The sequence below is a fragment of the Schistocerca piceifrons genome, chromosome 2, assembly GCF_021461385.2.
Source record: "Schistocerca piceifrons isolate TAMUIC-IGC-003096 chromosome 2, iqSchPice1.1, whole genome shotgun sequence".
Taxonomy (NCBI): domain Eukaryota; kingdom Metazoa; phylum Arthropoda; class Insecta; order Orthoptera; family Acrididae; genus Schistocerca; species Schistocerca piceifrons.
In genome coordinates, this window is record NC_060139.1 from 361,121,258 (window position 1) to 361,142,388 (window position 21,131).

The 21,131-nt window shown below is 41.8% G+C and overlaps 1 protein-coding gene across 1 annotated transcript in view; it reads left to right on the forward strand.

The window, feature by feature from the left end:
• The window catches only part of LOC124776986 (xanthine dehydrogenase-like), a 437,142-nt gene that overhangs the window by 336,525 nt on the left and 79,486 nt on the right, over positions 1–21,131 (forward strand). The window contains exons 19-21 of the mRNA XM_047252231.1: positions 742–932; positions 1,053–1,211; positions 18,300–18,428. Coding sequence (XP_047108187.1) covers positions 742–932; positions 1,053–1,211; positions 18,300–18,428 — 479 coding nt within the window. The remainder of the gene's footprint in view (positions 1–741; positions 933–1,052; positions 1,212–18,299; positions 18,429–21,131) is intronic.

The following is a 21,131-nucleotide window of genomic DNA, read 5'->3' on the forward strand; positions in this document are numbered from 1 at the left end:
GGTCTCAGCTCTCTGAGACTGCAGATGTGTGTGCAAGTTGTGTTTATGTGAGCGTGAGTGTGTGCATGTGTATATGTGTGTCTACTGCTGACAAATGCCTTAATGGCTGAAAGCTTTAATTGTGTGAATTTTTTATTGTGCCTGTCGCGACTCAGCATCTCCACTATATGGTGAGTAGCAATTTCCTTCTCTGGTATTGTTACATTCCATGCTGGATTTTCCATTGTTTGATGATACTCAATTGTTTGATGTTGTGAAAGCATACCAATACTTGCTTTCATATTACTGACAGTCCTTTAATGATTAAGCTTTGTATAACCCTAATGTTTCTGGTCATACAAAAGAGGTTGCCTCTGAATGTGAGTGTCACGCCTCTGCAATCTTCATCACATATTACACATATAATGCTCTATATAAGCTACAATTTACATTCACTCTGTCCTTTCTTTCCGGATACTGCAGTTTCCTCAAGCACTAGTTCAGTGTCTTGTAGTTGATTCAGAATTTCTAAAGTGGACTGATAACATTACAAATATCCAGACCACATTGTATGTGCAGTCAGAGAACAGATAATTGATTTAGGATTGGAATAACTGTTGATATTTCATTTTTATCTCATTTCATAATTATTGTGCTGGTTGTGAATGAACTAACTGATGGTTTATGCCAAAATTATAAAAGTTATTGACATCCTTTGTAAATGTCACCCTTTCTTTCTTAATAATTGACGCTTTGTACCAGGTTCCTTAGAAGGAAATGCAATGGTAGAAACTATAATGGAACATATAGCAAATGATCTTAAAATGGATCCATTGGAAATCAGACTTGCAAACTTAACAAAAGATGATAATGCACTGGTTGGTATTATCAATGATTTGAAGTCGTCTGCACAATATGATGAAAGGAAAAAGGCAGTGGAAACCTTCAACAAGGTAGGTTGATGAGTGAGAGTCTAATCCTCAAATCTGAAGATTAATTAAATTTCAAATGATCTTGTATTTCAAATAATATCAAGTTCCAGTGACACCTAATATGAGATTTATTTGTTACAGGAAAACCGATGGCGAAAAAGGGGAATGGCAATGGTAATTATGAGATATCCTTTTATATATCTGGGTAATTATCATTCAGTTGTATCTATTTATGCTGATGATGGTACAGTTGCTGTGATTCATGGAGGAGTTGAGTGTGGGCAGGGAATCAACACAAAGGTATGAATACAAGTACTTATAACATTTTAGTCACATTGCTCCACATTCATAATGTCATCTATTAGGAAACAAGTACACATCTGATTATGCATTATCTATGCTGACTCCTTAGAGCTGTTAGGCCACATTTTTTCTCTTGTTTCAGCAGGTATTTGTAATTTCATTTTTTCAATGTGTAGCTGGAGCCAGCCCAAACAATTACTTCTCATCATGTCTTTCATGTGGTGCCCAGCGCCAACAGAAGACATCAGTTTCTTTCCAGTTACAAAGAAAATTATTTTTAAATTAGAAGTTTATGTCCCCATTCAATGGAGCATTCCCAACTTTAGTCCAGTTCGATATTTGTTTTATCGATATTTATTAACAGGGACAGTAAAACACGAAGAATAAGCAGCAATCCACAAGGGACTCAGTAGCACTGCATGCTGTGCTGTATCAATCAGTGTGAGCCGGGGCAGTGCTATTGCTGCTTGAGTACTGATTGTTCTTTGAGTCTTCGTGTCATTGTTAGTGAAAATCAATAAAATAAATATTATGCTAGACTAACCTGGATTGCTATACTGAACTGGCATGTAAAATTCCACTTTAAAAATAATTTTGTCTGTAACAGGAAACTAATCAGTGTGTGGCGTTGATAGATCACATCGACCACATAAAGCATGATCTTTGAACTCTAAATGCTCTGACGAGCCGCCATGTTAATGTTCCAGTCAGCCATTGTACCTTGTACAGTGTACACGTGTATCTTTCTTTGTGCTGAAATATATGCATGTATAAACATTTATGCGAACAGTTTGTTGGGTATACAGTTATGCGTATTCCCGTTTCCCATATTGGTGACCCCGATGTTTCTATGTCTTCCACGACTTCTGTGCCGGCTATGTGGAATCAACAGTTTTTACGTTCGATGCCATGGTTGCTCACCCAACATTTTATATGAGGATTTGGAGGTTCAGCTACTACTACCAGGCCACTCCAATCCCCTGCCAATGGTTGTTTCGTCAGACAGTGATTCTGATCTCCAACAAAGTTAACCTCAAACTTTGCAGCTCTACAATGGCCGAGTGTTACGCCATTACCTCAGACAATGGACTCAGGTTTCATGTTGCTGGACTGTGCATGCTGGCATGTGAAAGGTGAAGTGGACGATTTCCAGAATTGTGTAATGATCAATCACTCATGTAGTGTTCAAAGGGACCCAAATTCGCACACGTGCTTCGATCCTCTACGTGCCGCAACATCGGATACAGTAATGCTGTGTACAATGCTGCCATTTGTGCAAAATGCACATGCAGTTTTGCCCTCCTCACATTTGAATAATGGACATTTTTATACATCAAGTTCGCCAGGCTCAACCACCAGATCTGTTGCCCAGTTTCTCGACCATGTGGGTTCGAGCACACCCGACGGCCCTTCACCATCCAGGAACATTGTACCATGACAATGTGACTACCAAGAGGTTTCACCAGTGATTTATGGTCCTACCACATGGGGTGCGTTTCCGATGTGCACAGAAAACTCTCGCTGTTTCCACACCAAGTACCACCCCCCCCCCCCCCCCCTGCCCCCTCTCACTCATTGGGGTCCCGATTCCGACCAACAAATCGCTATCTCCTTCCGCAGTACCGTATGTGCCTGCCGCACCGGTCTTCTGCATCATTTCCAAGGTGGAAAATTTAAGTACTGTGCCTTTAACCTCTGGTCCAGTTTACAGGCCTACCTCACATGCTGCTCATCCGTTCATTCCCATGGTTCCAGCCATGCCTGCCATGTAGTGCTTACGTGACTCACCAGGGACATTGCAACCGGCTGTTGTTTGGGACATGTTTGCTAGTAACATGTCCACGCCAGTAGTGCAGGATTATAGGACAGCCTATCCTACCATGGGATAGTAGGCCTTCCAAGATACGCCGAAGCCACCCTCGCCCCACCCCTGGCTGTCTGCCGAAGCTACCTCCTTTATACGAGGACAACCCCATTTCAGGGTTTGCACTTGTGGAGCACCTTTTCGAGTTACATCAGGTGACCGATGACAACTCTAAATTTCTATGTCTCATCACACAACTCCATGACCACTCAGATTTAATAAGTGACCACCTCCTTTCGCCACCGCCGCCATCAAAATACGAGTTTGCCAGGAATACATTATTGGACCAACTCACCTGCTCACCACAGGAATTAATAATCAAATCTTGTACGAGGAACACCTGGAGGACCACACTCCATCACAACTCTGGTGCTGCCTTCGGCTATTTGTGAGTGAACACACGATGCTGGACATTACCCTCTGGGCAGTATGGTCTGTCAAGTTACCTACCAACCCGCAGATACACGTACTACCGCATTCCTTTGAGTCTATCAGCTCTCGCCTTTACATCACAGATCAGCTGTATGCACTACTGCAACAAAAACAACCAGCACACCTCTCACCGCTCATTTGCACTACACCGCCTGTTTACCGGCCATCTGCGGGCAGAGGCAGGGCTCGTTCCACCTCCATTCCATCTATATCACCGGGCGGTACTCATTCGCTCTCTCCTCTTCCCAAGCACTCAAGAATTGCACATGCACCATACATCCTGGTTTACATTCTGGAACAGATCAATGAGGACAAACCTCCTCCGCTGTCACAATCATCGCCACTGCCACATCCAGCTCATCCATACTGCTGATACCACAAGATTTTCGGGGATGAGGCCAAGAAGTACAGATTACCTTGCCAGCACCCAAATGCCGACCGCAGGATCTAAAAGATGCCTAGTCCTGCGGGGAACTTCACAGGCGTCCTCAAACATTGCACTCTGTTCACTCGTCCTCTTGGCCGAGCGGTCATTTATACGTGACCAACATTTCGTCACGGCTTGTTATCCTAGTCAACACCGGTGCTGACGTGTCCGTCATACCTACACCGGTGGCTCCTCCTGTTTTTTCACTGACAAAGTCGCTTCTACGCTTTGTCACGGAATCAACATTACAAACCGTCGGCTCTGCTAAAGTTATGGTGCATCTATCTCCTTCTCTACATTTCCCATGGACTTTTTACATCGTCAATATTGATGAACCAATTCTCGGTATGGATTTCTTCTCCCATTACAAACTCTCCCTGAACGTAGTTCAAGGTTCAGTGCTACACCACCCTTCTGACACTCAGATACCGTGCTCAGGCACTTATGCTCGTTGTTCTGTTTACGTCGCTACATGTGATTTGGTTCGTGAGTGCTCCACCCTCGCGGACAAAATTGTGACCTGCATCACTAATCTACTGTCAGAGTACAATGCAGCAGCACAACTCCATCGGCAAAACAATGAGTTGAAACAATGCATTGCTCACACTTCTGATGAGCTCACCGCAGCTCGTACCTCACTGCTGCAACTGCAGTCCACAGTTCCTTCACCTGATCGACCCTCTTCAGCAGACACCAGCATGGACACTCATGAGGTTAGTCCAGAAACATTCATTGTGTGTGACAATTCGCGTTCAGTGATCTCTGCACCCGCCACACACACACTACATGCAGTGCCATGTGTTTCAAACAGTGCTTCTAATGACAGTTGTGTGCACAATGCGAACACGTCCACCGCGCAGACAGCCGGCCGCTTGTTGGTAAACATCCCCCCTCTCTCGCGCGCCAACCACATTATTCGGCGGCCATCCCCGTTCCCCGCATGATGCCAACGCCTCTCTTGCCTGTGTCGGTTACTCAAGGCGAAGCTAACAACAGACAGTCGCTGCGCGCACCAATCCACTCCGTGCTGCACACGCAGTCGATCTCTCCAAACAAGTGCACGCCGTGCTCACGTAACAGGCATGTGTCCTTCACACTGCCTTTTACCACTCGCGCTAACAGCTACGCCTCATCGTACCCCAGTCGTCCCAGAACTTCACGTCAGGACGTTACTCAGCCTCGTGTGCATTTCTCAGTCTCTTCCGTCACTGACGGAACGACTCACAAGATAATTACTACTTCCAACACACAAGATAATTATCACTACCGGCCTTCCTATTAGGCATAAAGGTAGACATCTCAACCCCATTAAGTTGCACGTGGCCCAGCAGCAAATTAACGAACTTCTGGAGGCAGGCATTCTACAGCCATTGGACAGCAATTGGTCTTCACTGATTCACCTCATCACCAAACACGACGGTACTTTTCATATGTGTGGTGATTACAGATGCTTAAACGCTTGTACCATTATGGACAATTACCCTGTACTGAACATAAACGATTTCACCCATATGTTATCGGGTGCCATAATCTTCAGTGTGATTGACTGTAAACATGCCTATCACCAGATTCCCGTAGTGCTGGAAGACATTACAAAGACTGCTATCATCTTGCCGCTCGGTTTGTTCCAATACAACTTCATGCCATTCGGCTTAAAGAATGCGACACAAATGTGGCAACATTTCATTGACTCAATCTTATGACAATTCGAGTTCTGCTTTGCATACCCGGATGACATCCTCATTTTCAGCAAGTCGAGTAAGGACCACTAAGATCATTTATCCAAGGTCCTCCGGACCTTGAACTCCAACAGTGTCGAGGTCAACAAAGATAAATTCCAATTGCGTCGGTCTTCTGTGACATTTTTGGGTTACACTGTCTCTGCAGACGGAGCACAGCCTCCCAATTCCCGCATGCAGGCTATCACATCATTGCCACTCCCGGCTACAAACAAAGAACTCCGACATTTCCTGGGTACTAAAAATTACTACTGCCGACATCTAACTACTGCTGCTGCTGCTGTGCGGGCCCTGCTGATGGACTCACTGTCCTGCAAACAGACTTTGGGCCTTAAGCCAGTCCGTTGGACTGAACCTATGCTAGAGGCCTTAAGGGCTCTAAAGACAGAATTAGCTCACGCCGTTGTACTCGCCCACCCCGATCCGTCTGCCGAGTTGTTCATCACTACGGATGCCAGCGACATTGTGGTCGGGACAGTATTACAGCAACACAGAAAGGCAACACGGTTTCACCCCTTCATTTCTTCTCTAAAAAACTGTCTACAGCACAGATGAAATATTCTGCTTATGATAGGTAGCTTCTAGCGGTCTGTGAAGCCGTCAAACACTTTCGCCCTGACATCGAAGGCCATTCTTTCTTCATCCTTACTGACCACAAACCAGTGGCGGATGCCTTCTGCAACCCTCCCGAGGACCCACCCCCATGGCATTTCCGCTACTTTGACCTGGTCTCTCAATTTACTACAGATGTACGCTACATCAAAGGCACAGAAAACACCCCTGCTGATTTCTTTTGACGGGTCAATACTGTCTCATGCATCATCGATTCATCTGACCTCACCACTCTCCAGGCCTCTAATGTGGAATCTCAAGCTCCCCTCACGGATCCTCAGACATCGCTTGTTTTTACCAAAGCCAAGTTCCCCGGCATTTCGGATGAAGGGTGGTGCGATTCTTCTACCGGCACTCTGTGGCTGTTGCTCCCTCCCACATTGTGCCGACAAACCTTTGACGCCTTTCATAACCTCACCCACCCTGGCATCTGCACCACCACAGGCCTCATCACTGAGCATTTTGTTTGGAAAAATGTTAAGCAGGACTGTCAAACCCGGGCACGCAGCTGCATTTCCCAACGCAATTTAAATTGGATGCCACACCTCCCCCCCCCCCCCTGCCCCCCCCCCCTCCCCCCTTAGCAAGTTTGACATTCTGCAAGGACGTTTCTGTCATGTACATATCAACCTTACTGGCCCTCTGCCACTGTCAGAGGGCCACAGATATATCCTTTCCACAATCGACCGCATGTTTCATTGGGTGGAAGCTGCTCCTGTACCCAACATCATGGCAGAAATCGTGGCCAAGGGATTCGTCTCATCATGGATCGCTAGATTCTGTTGCCCATCCACCATCATCACCGACCAGGGTTGACAGTTCGAGTCTGCACTTTTCATGATTCTATGTAACCTTCGCGGCATTAAAAAAATTCATACAACAGCCTACCACCCACAAAGCAACGGTTTAGTGGAACGATGGCACCGCACCCTTAAAACAGCACTCAGATGCAATGACTGCCTCTGGTCTGAGGCGCTTCCTTTGGTGTTACTTGGTCTCTGTTCGACCTTTAAACCTGACTTACAGGGAACCATCTCTGAATTCATTTTAGGCGAGAGCCAGGTTCTACCTGGGGAACTTATCCTTCCTTAAGCACCCAAGGATTTCCCCACCTTTCCAGACTGTATTAGTAGAATGCGCACCCACTTTAGACACGCACGGCTACACCCACCTGTCAATCATACCCCGCTGGACACTTATGTGCCAACTGCACTCAACATATGCTCCCACGTTATGCTCAGGGATGATTCAGTAAGACAAACCATGCAACCCCGTACCACGGCCACTTTGAAGTGCTCCAGAGGGGTGAGACGATGTTCAACATTATGGTTAAAGTAGGCCGTTTTGCTACACAGGCTCAAGCTTCTTTCGTGGACTCCGATACCACTCTGCTGTCCCAGTCAGACCATCCAGAGGAATTTTCCATTGCCGAACCCGATAATGAGTTAGCTCATTCCATGGTAGGGTCTTCTCCTCCTGATGATTCGTCACTGCAGTTCCCAGGTTTCCCAAGCATGTCGTCATCAGCCCCATGCACAGGTTTTGATGACGTTTCATCTACTGAAGAGACTTGCTCCCCGATTTTCAACTTGCGCTGCACTGTACCACCTACCCGCGTTGACAATGTGTCGATTGTCACTTTTGATGATCATGTGCTCATGCTCTTTACAGACACTCAACAAGGAACTAGATGTCAAGATAGTGCATAGCCTGTCCCTCCCCTGAGAGTGCAATCCATCAAGAGTTCGTGCATTCATCTCCTCAGACGGCTCGATCTGCTTTAGGGGCAGGCACGCTCGCACGCCGCACCCCTTCCCACACCTTTACTCCTGGGCCAGCCGACACATCGCGCGTCCCCGCTGGCAGATTATGATGTGGACCTGCAGCCTGTTGCTGCGCTTTTGCATACTGCCCTGACTGAGATGGAGCTTCCAGTCGTGCGCCTGCTGCCTCGCACTATTCACTCCGATGCCGACACCCACATGACCACGACCTCCCCTCAGGCTCCCACAGGCCATACTCCGTACTGCGGTGGGGGTGGAGTCTCTGTGGCATTGATAGCACCATGTAAAGAATGATCTTTGAACTCTAACTGCTCTGACAAGCCGCCATGTTAATGTTCCAGTCAGCATTTGTACCTTGTACAGTGAACACATGTATCTTTCTTTGTGCTGAAATATATGCATGTATAATCATTTATGGGAACAGTTTGTTGCATATACAGTTATCTGTATTCCCGTTTCCCATAAGTGCTTTCTGTTGACATTGGGTGTTGCTTGAAAGATGTGATGAGCACTATTTGTTTGGGATGACTCCACCTATTGATTTTGCAGATATCTGCTAAAACTCTAGAGAAAATCCTAATGACAATTTTTAGGAGAAATGCCCTGTGTATAAACATAAAAACTGTAATATTTTGCTGTTTGATGATAATTTGAATGTACCTTGTACAAAAACAAACACTACAGTATCAGTGATATAAAAATCATTATTGGGATTATGAATGAGAAAGAACTGCTTCTTCCACAGTTGGTAATCTTAATTTTTTAATGTCAGTATCAAAATTTCCTCATTCAATTTTTTATTAATGCATTGCATCAAACTTGTGCCAAGCTTTTGGGAGGAAAATGCATACAAGTAATTGAGGGCTCATGCTATAAGCAGCTGGATGCCATTATTCAACTACTTGTGGAATGAGTATTTAGGTACTTTTATACGTATTGTCTCATATTGAACATGTGACCCAATGTGGCATGTATTCACATGAAAAGAGAATGTCATTATTCAAAATTCAGTAGTGAAAATAAACCGCGCGACTGCTACGGTCGCAGGTTCGAATCCTGCCTCGGGCATGGATGTGTGTGATGTCCTTAGGTTAGTTAGGTTTAAGTAGTTCTAAGTTCTAGGGGACTGATGACCACAGATGTTAAGTCCCATAGTGCTCAGAGCCATTTGAACCATGTTTTTAAGGTTTTGGAAAATTTTATTTTATAATTTAACTTTGTGGCCGGATGTTCTTCCTTACTCATCAATGTAACCGAAGGGAGGAAAGTTGTGAGCACCATTTGGCTGTGAATCGTGTACCATATTTTAACTGTTGGTGTACAGTATTTGCTGAGGTGGAGTTTAGGGAACAGCACATCATTTGCTTAAGTGAGCATGGGGAACTGCCTAAAACCACACACAGGCTTGCCTTGTACCAATCCATGTCATTAATCTACTGTGTAGATTTTATCTGGGTTTAGCAAACCTTCATGATTCACAGGATAGTCCACAGAATGTTGTACTATATGGGCTGGTCATCATTTGTAACAAATCCAATTGTGAAACTGTTTTAACATATGTATAATTTTCTTTTTCCTTTTATGAGAACACCATTCATTGCCAATTAACGGAACACTAGACGCAACCCCATAATGTCATTTATTTTACTAGTTTCTCTAAAAAGTAAGGGACCTCAATGTTGAAATAGCCATTACATTTCAGTATAAAATCTTCTTACCAGCCAACAATATATACAGAATCATTCAAAATGTGAATTAGACGTTAACTTCTGTTAACAGAAAGGAGAAAAGTGTTAGAAATTGACAGATAAAATAGCAATATCACACAGTATTCTGAATGAAGCGAAAAACAGGAGATCCATGAAATAAAATGTTACACAAGATCTCAGAACAGAAAAGTTAGAAGTTCTTATCAAATCAAAGTTAAGCAGACAAGAAGGAAACTTCATGCATAGTTGAGACACAAATTTGTAACAACAGATAAGAATGAATTCTCTTCAGCAAAGATTGCAGTGTTGAAATTGTATGGTTTCAATCACATAACTCACTATGTCATTTTGGTTACAGCACAGCACAATAGGTATTTTTTGTGCTGCTACTTTCATCTTTGCATTGTGCATCAATCAACTGCACATGAGTTTTCAACTTTGGTTATTTTTGTTAATTATTTCAGTCATGAAATTTCCCTTAAGATTATTTTAGCTAAGTTAATTTTCCCATAACTCTTGGTTTGAGCCATGATTGATTTATTTCTAATTTAATCAAAAGAATGAAGGAAGTCATTCTTAGTCGTTAAAGTAGCTTACATAAGCTTGAAAGATTTTCCTGCAGAAAAATTACAAAGTGTATTGGAAAATGTTCAGTCATAGATTCTGCCCCTTCTTCAATCTTCCCTAACTTATCACTCTTTCATCCCTGGGATAAGAGCTGATAGTTTGAAAAGAATTGAAGTAGAATTGCCAAAAGAAAATTCCTGACAGTTTGGCAGGGCTGCTATGTGTGTCTAACCCAAACACACATGTAACACAATTTTGTGTATGTTTCTGTGGCAACAGCCCAGAGTTGTTGCAGCTGTATAGACAGTTATTGTTTTCACCTGAAGCCATTTGCACTTCTTAGTTGAAAGCCTGGCAACAGCACTACCAAAGACATTCTTTCACCAACTCTGCTATGGAGAGAGCTTTTTTCTTTCTACTTTTAAGTATGCCTGTTGGCGGTACTTGGAATTTCATCTCCTGAAGATAAATTTGCTCAACAGTTCTGTCCCCTTGTAATTTGTTGAATCAAATATCATACTAGACTAATTTTAGGTCAGTCGATCAGTTGAGCACATAAAATCCCATTTAAAAAAATTGCGTTTAGCAAGAAACAATCTAATGTTTTCCATTGATGTTGGATGTCACATTAATTCGTTGGTGCTGACTATGTTTATACAACATGACAACAGACTGAACAATATCTCAAACAAAATCATTGACTGAACCAACTGCAGACCTTTGCTGCAGAGCCGGGTGGAGGGTCTGAATCAGAGGCTCAGTCGGTTTTGTGACCGTGTTGGCTGCAGATTCCTTGACTTGCGCCATAAGGTGGTGGTGTTTCGTCTTCCGCTGAATAGGTCAAGAGTTCACTACACTCAGCTGGTGGCTACATGGGTAGCGGAGGCTGTGTGGCGTGGACTGGATGGTTTTTTAGGTTAGAAGGCCTCAGGAAAGTACGGGGTGGGCTGCAATCTCAAAGGGTGCATGGCAAATACAGGACGTGCTTGGATCAAGGAACAGTCGGAATTTTCGTTGTAAATTGTTGTAGTTGTGCTGGGAAAGTCCCTGAGCTTCAAGCACTAATAGAAAGCACAGAAGCTGAAATCATTATAGGTACAGAAAGCTGGCTAAAGCCTGAAATAAGTTCTGTAGAAATTTTTACGAAGTCTCAGTCTCAGATTAGGCAGAATTGGTGGTGGAGAGTTTGTGTCTGTCAGTAGTGGTTTATCTTGTAGTGAAGTCGAAGTAGATACTCCGTGCGAATTGGTATGGGTGGAGGTTATACTTAACAGCCGAAATAAGTTAATAATTGGCTCCTTCTACTGACCCCCAGACTCCAATGATATAGTTGCTGAACAGTTCAGAGAAAATTTGAGTCTCGTAACAAATAAATACCCCACTCATACGGTTATAGTTGGTGGAGACTTCAACCTTCCCTCGATATGTTGGCAAAAATACTTGTTCAGAACCGGTGGTAGGCAGAAAACATCTTCCGAGATTGTCCTAAATGCTTTCTCCGAAAATTATTTCGAGCAGTTAGTCCACGAACCCACGCGAATTATAAATGGTTGTGAAAACACACTTGACCTCTTAGCCACAAACAATCCAGAGCTAATAGAGAGCATCATGACTGATACAGGGATTAGTGATCACAAGGTCGTTGTAGCTAGGCTCAATACTGTTTCTTCCAAATCCACCAGAAACAAATGCAAAATAATTTTATTTAAAAAAGCGGATAAAGTGTCACTAGAAGCCTTTCTAAGAGACAATCTCCATTCCTTCCGAACTGACTATGCGAATGCAGACGAGATGTGGCTCAAATTCAAAGATATAGTAGCAACAGCAATTGAGAGATTCATACCTCATAAACTGGTAAGAGATGGAACTGATCCCCCATGGTACTCAAAACAGGTCCAAACGCTGTTGCAGAGGCAACGGAAAAAGCATACAAAGTTCAGAAGAATGCGAAATCCCGAAGATTGGCTAAAATTTACAGACACGCGAAATTTGGCATGGACTACAATGTGAGATGCCTTTAATAGGTTCCGCAACAAAACATTGTCTCGAAATTTGGTAGAAAATCCAAAGAAATTCTGGTTGTATGTAAAGTACACAAGTGGCAAAACGCAGTCAATACCTTCGCTGCGCAGTGACGATGGTACTGTTACCGACAACTGTGCCGCTAAAGCGGAGTTATTGAACGCAGTTTTCCGAAATTCCTTCACCAGGGAAGACGAATGGAATATTCCAGAATTTGAAACACAAACAGCTGCTAGCATGAGTTTTTTAGAAGTAGATACCTTAGGGGTTGCGAAGCATCTCAAATCGCTTGATACGGGCAAGTCTTCAGGTCCAGATTGTATACCGATTAGGTTCTTTTCAGATTACGCTGATACAATAGCTCCCCACTTAGCAATCATATATAACTGCTCACTCACCGATAGATCTTTACCTACAGATTGGAAAATGGTGCAGGTCGCACCAGTGTTTAAGAAGGGTAGTAGGAGTAATCCATCGAACTACAGACCTATATCATTGACGTCGGTTTGCAGTAGGGTTTTGGAGCATATATTGTATTCAAGCATTATGAATCACCTCGAAGAGAACAATGCATTGATACGTAATCAGCATGGTTTCAGAAAACATCGTTCTTGTGCAACGCAGCTAGCTCTTTATCCACACGAAGTAATGGCCGCCATCAACAGGGGATCTCAAGTGGATTCCGTATTTCTAGATTTCCGGAAAGCTTTTGACACCGTTCCTCACAAGCAACTTCTAATCAAGCTGCGGGCCTATGGGGTATCGTCTCAGTTGTGCGACTGGATTCGTGATTTCCTGTCAGGAAGGTTGCAGTTTGTAGTAATAGACGGCAAATCATTGAGTAAAACTGAAGTGATATCAGGTGTTCCCCAGGGAAGCGTCCTGGGACCTCTGCTGTTCCTGATCTATATAAATGATCTGGGTGACAATCTGAGCAGTTCTCTTAGGTTGTTCACAGATGATGCTGTAATTTACCGTCTAGTAAGGTCATCCGAAGACCAGTATCAGTTGCAAAGCGATTTGGAAAAGATTGCTGTATGGTGTGGCAGGTGGCAGTTGACGCTAAATAACGAAAAGTGTGAGGTGATCCACATGAGTTCCAAAAGAAATCCGTTGGAATTCGATTACTCGATAAATAGTACAGTTCTCAAGGCTGTCAATTCAACTAAGTACCTGGGTGTTAAAATTACAAACAACTTCAGTTGGAAAGACCACATAGACAATATTGTGGGGAAGGTGAGCCAAAGGTTGCATTTCATTGGCAGGACACTTAGAAGATGCAATAAGTCCACTAAAGAGACAGCTTACACTACACTAGTTCATCCTCTGTTAGAATATTGCTGTGCGGTGTGGGATCCTTACCAGGTGGGATTGACAGAGGACATCGAAAGGGTGCAAAAAAGGGCAGCTCATTTTGTATTATCACGTAATAGGGGAGAGAGCATGGCAGATATGATACGCGAGTTGGGATGGAAGTCATTAAAGCAAAGACGTTTTTCGTCGCGGTGCGATCTACTTAGGAAATTTCAGTCACAAACTTTCTCTTCCGAATGCGAAAATATTTTGTTGAGCCCAACCCAAGTCAGAGCTCGAACAGAAAGGTTTAGGTGTTTGTTTTTCCCGCGCACTGTTCGGGAGTGGAATGGTAGAGAGATAGTATGATTGTGGTTCGATGAACCCTCTGCCAAGCACTTAAATGTGAATTGCAGAGTAATCATGTAGATGTAGATGTAAATGTAGACCTCATCCATGCCAACCAGCATGGTGTCTGAAAACATCAGTCATGTGATACCTAACTCAACCTTTTCTCACATGACATCCTGAATACCATGGATTTATGCAGTCAGGTAGATGCTGTGTTTCTTACCTTTAAACAGCATTTGACTCAGTACCACACATGCATTTATTATAATAAGTATCATAATAGGGATTGGTGACTGAATTGAGGTTTTGTGTAGGAAGGACGCAACATATTATCTTCAGATGTGCCCCAAGGAAATATGTTGGGACCATTGCTATTCTTGTCATTAATGAGATAATGTGAATAGTAACCTCAGAGTTGTCACAGATTATGCAGCTATCAATAATGAAGTACTGTCTGAAAAAAGCTGCACAAATATTCTTTCTTGATAAGATTTGAAACTGGTATAAAGATTGGCAACTTACTTCAAGTGTACGGAAATGTGCACTTTACAAAACAAAAACATAGTATCATATGACTGTAATATAGGGATATGAAATGGAATGATCTCATAGCCTCAGCCATAGGTAAAACAGGTGGCAGACAGTGGTTCATTGGTAGTATACTAGGGAAATCCAATCAGTCTACACAGGGATTGCATACAAAAGACTCATGTGACCCATCCTGAAATATGTCTCAAGTGTGTGGTACCCATACCAGATGGGACTAACAGGGGATATTGAACGTGTACAGAGAGGGGCAGCATGAATGTCCCAGGTCTGTTCGACCAGTGGGACTTTCTCACAGAAAGAACTGAACTGGCAGACACTTGAAGATACACGCAAACTATCCCAAGAAGACCTACTTAGAAATTTTCTAGAACCAAATTTGAGTGATGAATGTAAGAATATATTACATCCTTGCCTGTATCACTCCTACAGGGATCACAAAGACAAGATTAGACTAATTTCAGCATGTACAGACGTGTTTAAGCAATCACTCTTCCCTCATTTCATTCATGTACGCAATGGGAAAAGCCATAATGACTGGTACAGTGAGGCGTATCACATGACAGTGATTTGCAAAGTATACACCGGGTGTCCCAGGAGGAATGGGCAATATTTGGTAGTATGACAGAAATAGCTATATGAAACAAAAAATGTCATCTGGACATATGCCTTATTCCAAAAGGCTTCTGAGCTAGAACACAATTTACTATTTGTTTTATGCATTATTCAGTACTTTGTCAGTTTTAAACATGAACAATAGTTAGTAAACATTACAACAAAATGTCTATTGAAAATTACATATTTGTAGCAGATTCGTCTCTAAGTGTTACCATAGACATCACATTACAGCTATCATACAGTTCACAATAAATATTCAAATATCCTACTCTCAACTTCAGTACATTTGTCCTCTATTGGGAAATCATGTTGTGTTGCTTGTCTGAGTGCTTCTGCATGTTCCCTAAACAGGGCAGCAGCATCTATAATGCGACCAAGCAGTTCATCTGATGTATTCACCTTTTGTTTGTACATCTCAAACTTCTTCAAACCTCATAAACAAAAATTAAATGGCATAAGGTCTAGCAATCTTGTTAATTATACTACCATGACCAATGCAGAGATTAGGATAAGTGTTGTTGAGATGTTCCCTCATACATCTGGTAAAATGTGGAGGAACTGTGTCATACTAGAAGTACATTGCAGTCCATGTGCCCAAAGAAATGTTCCCAGGGTGTTCAGCAGATGAATGTTCCAAAAAAAAATGCACATGTTTCTGTCCCATCCTTTGCTCTTCTAAATGGCTTGGACATACCAGCATGTTACTGATCATGCCACACCAAAGGTTGATCAAAAAATGAACATAGAAGTTCGTGTCCACTGTAGAATGTAGATTCTCCTGTAATCATTGGTGATTTTTACATGTGGCATTGAACATGTTTTCATAAGTGAATAGTATTAATGGGAAAAAATGACGATTACCATTTGACAAGTGATAAAATTCAAGTCACATGGCATTGTTGTCAATATGAAGATTATGGACATGCTGTATGCGAAATGGTCAAAAGTTTTCCACTTGTAATGTTTGCCATACACTTGTTTGTGGGACACTAATACATGCAGAAAGTCACCGTGTGCTGGTAGCAGCAATACACAACCCCACTTAAACTTGCTGATCCTGCGCAGGTTGTTGAACTAAATTTGGAAGAAACTTGCTGAAAACTCTGGTAAGCACTCTACAGTCAGGAATTCAACATGTCGGAAAGGACTGGTGGTATTCTTTGAGAGCAGCAGGAACACTACCATTGCAGAAGGGATAAACATAAACCATATCTGCATATTCTTCATTAGTGTAGATGTGTGACATTTTAGCCAGCATGTGAACAAACACAGTTAACTGATGTCTCTCTGATACCCTCTCAATCTCTTGCACTACTTCACTCAAAACACACGATGAACAACTGTGCGTACAACAGGATAGTTTAATCATAGGAATACATCCCAAGGAAAGGGGTTGAAAGCAGTAATATAGGTCAGGCTACAATACTAGTAAAATATCAAAGAGGTTTGGTGAGTAAGACATATAAGGGCTTTCACTAGCCCAGAAACAAATGTACATTAAATGTAGTCTATCTTGGAAACCATTTGGAATAGGGCATATGCCCAAAAGAAGGTTTTTGTTTTTAATGAGCATTCCTGTCATATCCCTGAATATCGACCATTCTTCCTGAGACAACATGTACATAGATGCAGATGTATTTATATAAATGTTCAATTACATTGCAAGTTTAAAGATTATGAATCATATGTTGTGAGCACACTGAAGTTTTTTTGAACTGTCGGATCTTCCTCCCCCCTGACCAACACCCCCTCCCCTTTCCGCCCCCACCCCCAACACCACCTCCTGTATGCACACACACATACCTACACCTACATATCATACCTTTTTACCACTATTTTGCCTCCTCTCTCCAAGGCCAACAGTGCTTATCCTTACTTTTCAAAGGTTTGTATTCTATTAACTCTGTCATGTTGCTTCTGCACCAATCCAATATGTTTCACTTTTATCTAGGGTCACAGCTTCATAGCCTGTAGTTTTAGTGCACCAAGGATTAAATTGAGGGAAAAAAGCTTTTTTTGAGATCATCTGTGTCAACATAGGCATACTAATCTTCTGAAGTGAGAGACAGTAGTGAAGTAGTATGAATATCTCTCTCTCTCTCTCTGTGTGTGTGTTCACATTTGTGAAGTGAGACAGTAGGGTAATAATATCCTAGAAGTGTTAATGGATTTAATACAATAATGGATGATCCTGGATTGAATACAAATGGTGTTCTGAGAGAAAAATAACCTCTCATTGCATGATGCATTGTAAGAACCTACTAATAATGATACCTTGTCCATTTTAAACTTGTATCATACCTCTTCTAATGACCATAATTTAGATTGAATTTTGAACTTTAAAACCTTACTTGCTTTTGCTGGCAATGCTGGCTCAATACGTACTAGCAACCATTTTTTCCTGTGCATTACTAATTTCCTTTATACTACAGAAAATTGTTGTTTGGTGAACAAAACAGCCTAGAACATGGCTTTTATTTAACTATAGCTACAAGTAAACTAAAACGTTTTATCTATACTGTTTTCCAGCAATACAGGGTGTCACACTGAGTAAGTCATGAGTAGCAGTTGTTTGGGGTGAATCTGTTTACCCAATGCAAAAATGATTCTGAAAATATATCACCCACTGATTATGTAGCTACATTATATTTTCAGGTACATTTCTAGTACAAGGTTTGTATAATGATATATTATGAGTATTCACTGTTTTCTCCCATCTGCCGGGTCAAGAAAATGTATCCTCATTTTTCAAAGGTTTGGATTCTTTCAACTCCACCAAGGAAATAAGTATGGCACCTTGCCCATTCTAAACTTGTGCTATGCCTCTAGTGACCTAAACTTACATCAAAATTTAAACCTTAACCTTCCTTGTTATCCCTGTGGATGCTGACTCAATAAGTACCAGCAAATATTTTATCTCTACATTCCTAATTTTCTGCTGATGAAACAAAATTGTTGTTTTATGAATAAAGCAGTTTAGAGAATGGTCTTTTATTTAACTGTAATTATTGTTAAATGAAATAATTTTTATTTAGATTGTTTTTTGCTAAAGTTATAGAACAATATCACTATAAACTTCATGACATAATATCAGCTTTCTGTAAAATTGTTATTATTTCAGGTGGCACAGGTCTGTGCTCATACATTAGGTATTCCTCTCGATTTTGTGAGTGTGAAGCCCTCTAACAACTGGACAGCCCCAAATGGATTGGTTACTGGAGGGAGCTTAGCAAGTGAATGCTGTTCTTATGTAAGTGGCCTGATTTAAAAGTGTGAAAAGCAGATACCATACTGTAGCAAAATTCTGTCAGAAATCTACATCAATATACTCATACTACATCAAAAAACGTTTTTTGTCCCATGCTTTCAGTGTTGTTAAGGGCGATGTGTATTGCCACATAAGTGTAAAACAGCATAAGGCATATGAAGTGATCACAACGTGCAATTTAATTATTGTGTCTGGGTAATATTTTTTTTAGAAAGAGTTTATGGTTTGCATGTTTTGTGCCCATCTCTAATATAACAGACAATTATATCACAAGAAAGCTAACAGTAAAATTACTTTATTAACATATTAGATGATTTTCCTGTGTTACCCAGTTACTATTTTTTGTCACTCCACTCCTACTCCTACTCTGACATGGTGATTATTAGTGTTTGGGACAGTTTGCAAATTAGCCAATGACTTCAAATGCTTTGGATATGAGACTCATATTAGTCATTTTTATTATAAATATTTTTATTACACTTTTTAGTTCCATGTCACATAAATTATGACTGTTCTCATGTACTTCGATGTGTTACTATGTGCCATATTTAAATCATTTGATGATAACTTACTATAAAGTGAAAAGGTTTATATACCATTTCTGTGCCCAAGTTCAAAAATACAATAAAAGATTGAGTTTGTTTGCGTATCCATCCTCTGCTGCAAGCACATAATTGTTTTGTAAACAAGAAACACCTTTTCTTGCTGCAGTGTATTTTATTTCTCTGAGACACATTTCCCCTTTTTTCACTTTAAGGCATCATCAATGAGATCTAGAATGATACAGTTTTATTTTACTAAGTGTTATCTGTAGATTATAAAACATGTCATGTCTTGTTTTCTATGTTAAGTTATCACTTATAAATACAAATACAGTGCAGCAAGAGAAGGTATTTTTTATTTACAAAACAAATATTACAATAAAAGAATTTTATTTACAAGACAGTCACTCTCTTTCCCTAAGGCAGTACATCTAACCTGTACACATTTTTTATTGTTATGTATGTCATCTACTTTCTAGTCCCACCTACATTATGCAGTGGTGGCAAATAAGTCTTAGCCTTGTGTCTTTTCAGATAGTAAGTGACATGCGTAGCAAGTTTGATTGAATTTGTGCCACCACAGACGCCACATTTGTGCTTTACGTGTCATCCCTCTCCTCCTTGCCGCATGCACTCACATATCATCAAGACTGTATCATTCAGCATAACAGCCCTGAAGCTCATTAATATGACATTATTATTCAGTGTTTGCTACCTCTTTTACGTTACCACTTTCCCACCATAATCCCCACAAGATTCCTAGGAAAGGAATGGCATTGTAATTGTCGCAAGTCAGCCTAGCAATACCAATACTGTAATGTTGATCATTTCTGATTATTTTAAAATGTATTTCCTTTCTATCCCCTCCAACCAATTTGCATGTTTTCCAGATAGTAAGTTATTTACATACCAAGTTTGGAGTTAAACATTCATGTCACCACATTCCCAACCCCACTTAAAAATAGGAGTACCGGGGGTGTCTTACTTCTCAATTGAAGATATCACCTACAACCAGATCTGTGGGACACCTATGGGCACCTACTTGGCACCATCCTATGCCAACCTACTCATGGGTCATCAAGAGAAACCCTTCCTAACCACACAGATTCCTAAATCCCTCAAGTGGTTCAGATTCATTAACATCTTTGTGATCTGGACTAAGAGTGAGGACGCCCTAACCATGTTCCCACAGAACCTCAACACTTTATTCCCCATTCACTTCACCTGGTCCTCCTCAACACACCAAGCCACCTTCCTCAATGTTGACCTCGACATCAAGGATGACTACATCACTACCACTGTCCACATCAAACCTTCACTTCAACAGCTGCCCCTCATAACATACCAAGAAGTTCCTTCCACACAGCCAAGCCAACTGTGGTCATCACATCTGTAGTGAGAAGCAGTCCCTCTACAAATATGTCAAGGGTCTCACTGAGGCCTCCACAGACCAAAATTACCCTCCCAACCATTTTAGAAACAGATCTCCCATGCCTTATCAGTACATGTGACTCAGTACCATTGAGAACTGAGGCAACTGAATCACATTTTCCACCCAGGTTTCAGTTAAGGCTTGTCATGCTCTGAAATAAGGATATCCTACCCTTAGTACTCACCACCTCTCCCACAGTGCTATTCCACTGCCCACAGAACCTACACAATGTGCTCATCCATCCCTGGTACACTCTGTCTCCCAACCCTTCAGCTCATGACTCATAATCCTGCAATAGACCTAGAAGCAAGACCTTCCTACTACCACCTACTTCAGTGCTGCCACAGGCATTCCTGTCTCATCAAAGGCAGGGATACTTGTGTGAAAGCAGGCATGTGACCTGCAAAGCTAAGCTGCAACCACTGTGCTGTTTCCTATGTAGGGATGATAACTTACAAGGTGTCTGTCTTCATGACTGGACATCGCAAAACTGTTACCAAGAGACAGCTGGGCCACCCAGTTGTTGAACATGCTGCCCAGCACAATGTGCTTAACTTCAGTGACTGCTTCACAGCCTGTACCATCTGGATGTCCGTGTTGGTATCGCGAGGTATACTAGAAGTCAGCATATCAGTTTTAAAGTAGCAGCTATGTAAACACATGTTATTGTGCTGATTGCAAGTGCTCACATCCATCAAGAATTTACAACTG